This window comes from Sceloporus occidentalis, unplaced genomic scaffold (genome assembly GCF_023333645.1).
Source record: "Sceloporus occidentalis isolate IW3139 unplaced genomic scaffold, rSceOcc1.0.p SCAF_50, whole genome shotgun sequence".
NCBI lineage: Eukaryota > Metazoa > Chordata > Lepidosauria > Squamata > Phrynosomatidae > Sceloporus > Sceloporus occidentalis.
The window spans coordinates 664894-674227 of NW_028317030.1; the positions used below are offsets into that span (position 1 = coordinate 664894).

The 9334-nt window shown below is 38.1% G+C and overlaps 1 protein-coding gene across 1 annotated transcript; it reads right to left on the reverse strand.

Annotated features, from left to right (window-relative positions):
- On the reverse strand, positions 1-8971 carry LOC149288588 (outer mitochondrial transmembrane helix translocase-like). The gene is made up of 9 exons (XM_089491335.1): positions 8828-8971; positions 8427-8525; positions 8125-8245; positions 6783-6983; positions 6520-6626; positions 6158-6247; positions 5621-5671; positions 5070-5203; positions 1-199 (listed from the first exon to the last, which is right to left on the reverse strand). The coding sequence occupies exons 1-9, from the start codon at positions 8885-8887 to the stop codon at positions 1-3; spliced, it is 1062 nt and encodes a 353-aa protein (XP_089347461.1). The 5' UTR covers positions 8888-8971.
- Between the last annotated feature and the right edge of the window lie 363 nt (positions 8972-9334).

A 9334-nucleotide genomic window follows, 5' to 3' on the forward strand; every position in this document is an offset into this window, starting at 1 on the left:
TCAACCAACATTTTGGTGCCCTGTGTGAGGAGGTCCTGACCGGAGACAGGGACGACGGTCCTGAGGAACCACACCTCGAGGATCTGCATCTGGGGTAATAATATAAGTCCTCCAGCTAAGATTGCTGTTAACCAGAGGCACTTCGCGACATCGTCCCTGAAACCGGCAGCGTCCTCCCGAAAGTTTATGACGGTCTTCTCTTCAGAAATGTGAGTAGGAAAAATATTTCTGGGAAATATTATAAGTGGTCAAAGTCTGTCAGGGACTACTGAAATAAATAACTGCGTATGCATTCGACAATGAGAAATATTACTTGGAGTAATATGAGGCTGATCAGGAGAAATGTGCACAGATAGTTAGTCATTATTTTTGTGATAACGAATTGTTGTTGTTTGTGATTGTGGTAATACTGTTGGGGTTGCTTGCAGCTTGTATTATTGTGAAAGAGTATCACAAGACCTTAAAGAGAAGAACTCTTATGGTCCAGGGACAGCTATACCAACCCATGTCACAAATCATGTCTGAATGACTCTGTCTGTGTGAATGACTGTTCAGGAGTCTTTTACGGCGAACGAACAGTGAATAAGGTTGTTGTTAATACGCCCCCCGGCATTTGTGAGAAGCTCTCTGTGATCAAGTGCTGGGATTGCAAGTGAACAACTTCGCTGCGAAAGCAATTTTCCTACCTCTACTGTCTATGTACGGTATCTTATAATTACAGAGGTCCTTTGTTTCATTCTGTCTAGAAGCGGTATCTCATAAATACAGAGGTCCTTTGTTTCACTCTGTCAATAAGTGGTATCTTATAAATACCAAGAGCTCTCTGTTTCACTCTGTCCAGACGTGGTATCTTATAAATACCGAAAGATTTTCTTTTTTCTGTCTTTTTTGACATTGCGGTGAGATTGTATTATGGGGATATTCCACAGTAAGGGAAAGGGACAGAAGGATAAAAATGTTGGTATTTGAAATACCAGAAAGAATATATAGTGACAATGGGCCTCATTTTGTCAATCAACTAATCTCCAGATTTGCACAAGTATTTGGTATACAATTAAAGAATCATTGCGCCTATCATCCTCAGTCAGCAGGGTTGGTGGAAAGAAACATTGGAACAATAAAGAATAAATTAAAAAAGACCATGGCAGAAACTGAGAAGAATTTCTTGCCTACCTATGGTAAAATTGAGTATGCGTATTACACCCAATAAGCAAGGCCTCATCCCATTTGAAGTAATGTATGAGAGACCCTATAGTTTGCCACAGATAAAGATAAAAGAAGCAAATGATGAAAGGGAATTGACCCTAGCAGATTATATGGCAAAAATGTTGAATACCAGATCAATACAAACTGTTAATTCTCTTCCAGAAACATAAGAGCCAATTCCTGAGAAATTGAACGTTGCTTTGGAGATTGGGTACTAATAAGGATAATCAAATGAAAGAATTGGTCATCACCGAGGTGGGAAAGACCGTACCAAGTACTATTAACCACCCCACGGCGTGTAAGCTGAGAGGAGTTGTTGTATACATCAGTCACACTGTAAGAAGGTAACACCACTTGCTGGTAGTCACTCATTAAGTCTGGGTACAAAGGGGGGTCCAGACGATAGGTTGGACTCGTCTCAAACCAGTGAAGAAATCCATTCCCCAAACCCTGAGTTGACGGCCAGATAGGATGAAGGGGTGGTGCCTGCTTATAGTTTTTTGGGTAGTGACTGATGTTTTTACAGTAATTCCTTATTCTAATGCTAATGCTAAGTGGGATGAGAACAAGAAGGTGACCAGATGGGAAGATACCAAAGCACAAAATCTGACTTTTTTATTAACAGGAGATAGTTGCATTGTTATTGATCTGTGTAAATTAATTCATTGTAAAAATATTGGGCAAGCAAGAAACTATGCTAAGGCCGATGTATATATATATATATATATATATATATGCTGGATGCCCGAAAAGCCCCCTGGAAAACGAAGTATAACATCATGCCTTGGTTGGGATTATGCTATGTGGACAACAGCTAGTCGAGATTGGGGATATGATATTTTCGGGGCAGGAGCGAGCAAGATCAAAACAAGATTGAAATGATTACGATCCGAATGTACAACCTTTGATAACTGTAATAAATTGCTATTTACTTTAAAGGAACCTATGAAGACGGATGAGAGACTATATACCATAGGTCCGTGGGTTTCCAATAGAGACCCGAAGGGAACTTTCTTTTTGTCTTTTCCAGAAAATAAGGTCCAAGCAGAAAAAAAGTTACAGATCCAGGAAGAAAAACAAATTCAGGAAAGGTTAACAAATTTAAATCTGTTTAGTTTAGAAAAACAGCGCCTCAGAGGGAATATGATAGCTTTATATAAATATATTCGGGGCCAATACAAACCATTGTGTGGAAATCTGTTCATAAACAGGACTATGCACAGGACACGTGGTCATGCATTTAGACAGGAAGAAAGCAGATTTAGTCTAAAGCAGAGGAAAGGGTTTTTTACAGTAAGGACAATAAGGATGTGGAATTCTCTGCCTGCAGATGTAGTTTTATCTGAGTCTGTACAGACATTTAAACAGCAACTGTATGGATACTTGGGGGATATAATCTTTAATTATGGGGAAACAGCTTATTTGTTTTTGGACTTTTTTTACATTTTGATGGAACTGGATGGTTCCTCTGATTATTATTTTAAATTATTTTAAAATGTTACTAATTTTATTTTTACATTTTTTTCATTTTCTTTTATTATTTATTAAATGTTTTACTAATCACATTGTGATTAGAAAGCTGGGCTCCATTGACTTGTATGGTTGAATGCAGTAACCTGCAAGTGGAGCCAGAGTTCTCAAGAGGGTCTGGAGACCCTCTAGTAAACTTTTCCATCTTTGTTATAAGGACGTGCCGCCATCTTGCGAGTGGTAAAATCACTCTCCGGAAGCACCAATGTGACGGGACCTACCCATACCCCAACTGGGTACACCCTCCAGAGGCTGTTTTCTTTTCCCCATAGCTACCAGGAATACAAGACTTCAATCGTGAGGTGGAGCTAGCGCCGAAGACAGCAGGAAACACCGCTCCTCATGAACCTTAGTGGCACTGGAGCGTAGCAATATAGTTCATTACTGTCCTTACAAGGACAGCACCGAGGCTTACCCCAATAATAAGACAGAACGCGTATTGAGGTAAAACAGGAACTGACTTTATTGAGAACATCAAAGATATGTATATCTATAGACAACATATTTGGATCAGGAGTATAATCCCATCAACGACCAGACAGCCCAGTGCCTCCATACAGTTATATGTCCAGCAATGCCCACACGACAAAAAGTCTCTATTTCGTGCATCAATCCCGGTATACCAATGGAGAGCTCATGGTCCGAGGATGTTGCGTTCCAAAAAGCGAATTGATCCGACGTCGGGACCTGGTGATCCCTCTTTTCTCAATACGTCTGATCGGTTTAACAAAGAACTCTATGCAACAGACAAAAAGATGAGGCGAAAGAGGGCTGTGATGAGTGACTCCTGAGCAAACAGGAAATACATTGTACATATAGAGTATATACATATACAATGAGTGTGTGTCTCATTTCATTCATACATGCATAATATATATATATTAGATTTTTCCAACCAAAGCAAACTCAATAACTTATAACACTTTATTCAAGTGAAAATGTTTTATAGACTCCTAGACTTGAAAAGTGCATATTGTATGCATCTTGGAACCCTGTGTCTTTTAAGTCTGCCGCAACAACTATTGTCTCCAGTTTATGTTTTATATACTGTTCCATCAGTAGGTGGTGATGTTTCTGGATGTCTCTGCTCACTGTTTATATGGTATCTTCTCGCTTGCCTTAATAAAGTTTTCTAAAGGCCTCAGCCATGTTTAAGTGGATAAGACTGTGACAATTCATTTCTGTAGAGCTTTAAAGTATTTCTAATAATGTTAGTCTGCATTTTATCAGAATTTTGTCCATACGTTAAGCCTTCACAGGACTGGACGTTTGCGCTAGTCTATGAATGGCGCAGAAGAACAAGAGATTTGGTTTTACTTTTCATGATCATTAAGAAGGAATATATATCCTTCCTTCTAGGCTAATTTTCTTGCCCTGTACAATTAAATGTTACCACGCATAGCTTTTCTTTTCCCTGTAAACCTATAACATAAGTACATACCCTTGTCCTCATACACACATGAGAAATGCACTCATTTAATTTCCGGAATAAAATGCGTATGTTTTTGGACTATTAAATGACATTTATATAACACACGCAGGTTCTGCAGCTCTGTTATTGACTTAAGCGTCTTAAGAGGAAAACTATTCACACTATTCTGTAGAAGACACACACACACAACCTTAAACAGAAAGATAACACTGCCCTTGGCCTTAACCTACTTTATTCAAACTACAACTTACAACTTACAACTAACAATACTATTACTAATAATAATCCTATGAGTCCAACTTGAGAACCAATACGTCTTGGTTATCTCTAAATCCATTAGGCTTCGTGTATTAGGACAGCATGTCGATTCCCTGGCTCATTGGCTCCTGGAACATGCACATTCTTTCTATTGCCTTATGTAAGTGGAGCCGTCCTATTTTTACACTATCCTGACAAAAGCTGGAAAAGAAGAAATAAAAATAGCTTGTCAGTGGGCATAGTTTTGTTATCAGCTCATTGTCACTCTGAAATCTAACTTACTGCGAGTTGAGTTTACAAAGTGTGAAGATGCTGAGAAATGATACAATGATTCACTTGGTGGAGCCAACTCTACAATATGAAGTTGTAAAGTTCTCTGGACTGTATTCACTCAATCATTCAGTGGGACAAAAAAAAAACAGGAGGTCTATGGGGGTTTCTCCTCTGAGAAGGACAGAGTGTGTGCTCCATAACACGCACTTACTATGTCAAAATGGCACATCTTGCTTTGACTTTGTCACGTCAGTTTTTTGTGTCACTGAACACAAAGGCTTTTCTTACGTTTACCATTAGCCAAAAAACATTACATAGGAGTTTCATATGCAATACATGAATATAAGAGAGAGAGAGAGGTGACACATACCCAACGTCTGAATGGCTGTCTGCATATTCTTTGAGGGAAAGCAGAGCGGCATCGCGGCATATTTCCCTCAGATCACTTCCTGAGAATCCATCGGTGTAGTCGGCAATTTCACGCAGGTCTACATCTTCATTCACCTAAAGAAAACATATTAGGACACATAAGGACAATGAATTGGTGATTTTCCCCAGTGTAATTCAAATAACTACCAAGAGACCAAAGCCGGGTGATATAGATTCATAAGGAGTAAACAAGGGCATGTTTTTCTAAACATTTAGGGAAAGGAAAAGAGTCAAACAAGACTGAGAAGAATCGTGTCCAACTGAAAATGCATTGTGTAAAAAGATCGCAATTGCCTAGGAATCATGTAAAAGATTGATATTATACCAGTAGCCAGAGAATGGTGGCGTTATGATTTTTGACATTTAACAGTATGTTGTGGAAAGGGGTGACTATCTGAGGCAGTTCCAGCTGAGCAGGACGGTTCTTGGGCCATTGGTGGAATAGTCAACCATTACATAAAAATCACATATATCATAGTATAAGTTGCTTACATTTTCATTTTCCAAGATGAGACTGAGAATTGATTGACGCTGTGCCGTAGACTAGAAAAAAAAGATGAAAACAGCATTTTAGAAAAACTATTCATAATTAGTCTTGTTAATCCCAACAAGAATGCATTTTGAAGTATAGGAATGGGGAAATATATGAAGAATTCATAGTTATGGAGTGGCTAAAACAAACTTTAAATAACCTTGTTTCTTCAGTAGCATTTAGTATTAGTAGTATTTGACCCATACATCACTATCTAAGAGAACCGCAAGTTCTAATTATCTTCATTATTTATCTTAACAATAGTGATTTGGTTTAAAACCGGCTGTAAAAGTTGTGTATTTATACAATAGCTACTAAATGTTTAATGCAGGTCATAAAATGGGTTTGTTTTAAAATATAAACAACTCCACTTTTTACTAAAGTTCTATTTGTCATGCAACATTTTTTGCAGGTTGATGTATTGAGATTATTTAGAACATGGATATACACCAGTTTAACATGAGGATTTCCTTCAAAAAGACATTTTAGTTACATACTGGTTTCTTAATCAGGAATCTGGCTGGCATCCTCCGCAGTATTGCTGGATCGATGTCCTGAGGTCGGTTAGTGGCCCCCATGATAATAACCTATGAAAATACAACAAAAGTGAAACATAAGAAGTACTATATGGTAGGAAAATGTGTTGAAAAAATATGATAAATCTAGAATGAATAATGTGTGGTTTCTTCTCCAAATCCCAGAGCCTCAAAAATCCTTTAGGAACTACACTTATGCACGCAATCTGTATTTTTAAAGTGTTGGATACACATCTTATCTGTGTGTTCTCTAGCCTAAAATCCTAAACAATGTACTCTAGTTTGGAAGATTTGCTTATAAAAATTTTTAAAGTAATGCCAACCTGACAATTGTGGCCTGTCTCCAGCCCGTCCCAACGGCTTAGGAACTGGGCTTTCATCATGGCCGTCACTTCATGGTCACTCATGGAACGACTTCGAAGGAAAGAGTCTGTGTGGAGAGAAAGAAAAAGTCAAGCATGATGAATGTACAAAAAGACTCATTAATGCCCACTGATTGGGCACCAGTTGTCTAATATCACATTGAAGTCTAATACATACACCATTCGGCATGGCTAGAGATTGGTGACTTCCAAGAGCAACTTACCGATTTCATCGATGAAAATGATAGTTGGCTGGAGCTTCACAGCCAAAGAGAAAACAGCAGCTGCTAGTTTCTCAGACTCTCCATACCACTTGTTGGTCAGGGTGGATGGCTGGAGATTAATAAACCGGCATCCGGCTTCTTTGGCTGTGGCTTTGGCAATAAGTGTCTTTCCACAACCTGGAGGTCCATAAAGAAGGACACCTGTATAAAAAAACGTGCATGATTTTATTTATACAATAGAAGTACTTTTAGTAATTGAACAATATTAAAATAATGTATTTAAAGGCTCCAGTAATTTAATCTGCTTAAAAATATAAAGGGTACCAAGTGAAGATAGCCTCTGATCAAGCACATTTCTGCATATTGCAGTCTGGAGTAAGAGCTTCTAATAGTTAATTATATAAGTTTGAAAGAAAGCATTACAAAGAAATAATCCCCCCCCCCCCCAAAAAAACAACAAACAAAAAAAAACATCCTTTTGGTGTTTTGTTTAGCAAGAATGTATAACCTTTTAAATATTTGAAAGTATTTCTTGGAGGTGCATACTATAATACAAATAAATGATACCGCAGCAATCTTATGCCAAGCTAAAAAGTCAAAATGTATTGTAACATAATATAACAGGGACAAAAAAGAAGTACTGGCACCACTCCAAGTCACTCTGCAGATTACCCTTGACAAAGGCTACCACTCCGAAACATTGTTGATCTCAGTAACACTGTCTACTTCTCTGCAACATTTACCTGAGTGACTCGTAAGTTCTGTACCAAGTCCTTTTTATATTATTTTAAAGTAGATTTCTACTTTTTTACTTCAGGTATCAGATTTTATAGTTTACTCTTATATTTTGCACCGCCTACAAATACATTTTCTGCTACCTGTTGCGCACAGGTTGGGAGTTTTTGCACCTCATTTACTTATTTCTGTGCTTTTTTGTGCCTTTTGTTTGCCACCTCTCATAACTACACAGTTACTAACCTATCTAGATATAATTATCCAGCCTAACTGCAAGGAAACCTGCCCAGATAGAGATACCATTATGTTAACTCCCTTGCAGTGAGCGCAAACAGCACAATCAGATACAGGTAAAAAGAAGTACAGATAAAATGTACTTTCAATTTACTGGTGAATAAAGCAGGTTTGTCGATAACTCAACCGAGTCTAAGGATATCCTGACGGTAACTGCCTGAGGGCCAGAATTGGACAGCCTTGTGGCTCACGAAATTGCTTCCATATAGATAATCTTTCTACATATAAAATAAGTCATGAATGGGAGCCTTCAGCCTTAATAAGTGAAACAGATTCAGCCCAAAAAGTCCCGCATACATGGTTTGAGTAATACCTTTAGGAGGCTGCATCAGCCTGGATTTTGGAAACAGGTGTCTCTTTCTTATAGGGAGGATGACGCTGGTTATTAGGGCCTCGATGACATTGTCAAGACCTGCGATGTCACTCCAGGTCACCTACGGGGAACAAACACAATTGTAAAACTGCTTCTACAATGCAACCTTAGAAATATTAGACAAAGCAAAAAGGAATAGCACTATAAAGTAATGGGGGTTTAAAAGGATATATACAGGTTTCTTCACTGTCCTGGTCCTTCCTTCCCCAGTTTACTTCTTTCCATGTAACCTTTTCCCTTACCTCCATGTTGAGTGGGTCCACTAACTGTGCGGCGATGCACATTTCGTATTGCGTCAGACTGACAGTTTTTCCTCCAATCTGACTCATCGGTTGTTTAGCCTACAAGATACCAAAAGAACAAAAGTAAGTTTACCGTATTTTAAAATGATTAACTAAGGATCCACCAAGAATACCACATCTCAGGCAATGCTATTAAATCCCTTTCCCGTGTGAGGTCCACCTGGTGAGATTCATGGATGATCACTGCACATAGCTTTGGAGAACTAATGTAAATACTGATATCTGTACATCCCGTTTACAATCACAGGATTTTATCTTTTAGGAAACATTGTTACCCCTTCTTTCTATAGACTTTACTGGTATTCTCTATTGTCAAAGTTATTAAGAAAAAAGTCCCATACCTCTATCTGAGGTTCATCTTCTGGTTCCTGTTTTCTGGTTGAATCGAAGGCATGCATCATCCATTTGGCGGTGTAATAACTGGCTGCGCCCAATACCGTCAGTTTGACAATATTGCCGATAACATGATTCCCAACCAGATAACGAGAAAAGACATCCATAGAAAACATGTTCTAAAGACAAATAAAAATACATTAATACATAAGAACCTTTTTTGGCAACTGCTACTTTAGATTTTCAAGTAAATGAAACATCACATTTGCTCACTTTACATATTTCCATATATGGTAATATAGTTGTGGCTGGTGGTACAGTGGTCATGTAACATAATTATTAGGACTTGAAATTTGCCTGCTTTGTGTGTTCACAGCTTACTGATTTTTAAACCCCAAAAGAGAAGCAAACTAGTGGGTTTAAGAAAAAACGAAATCTTCCAAAACCTTTTCTTAATTTTAAAACTATACTTTTATACTTCTATTTACTTTTTAAGTCTAGATTGTAAACGCAAT

Bases quoted from the DNA above. Each gene is read 5' to 3' on its own strand.
- LOC149288588 (XM_089491335.1), bottom strand. From the start codon at position 8,887: ATGATGCATGCCTTCGATTCAACCAGAAAACAGGAACCAGAAGATGAA. The intron at 8,246-8,426 runs GTAAGGGAAAAG...TGTTCCCCGTAG, and splicing joins TGGACCCACTCAACATGGAG to GTGACCTGGAGTGACATCGC. The intron at 5,204-5,620 runs GTAAGCAACTTA...TGTTTTCTTTAG, and splicing joins TCATCTTGGAAAATGAAAAT to GTGAATGAAGATGTAGACCT.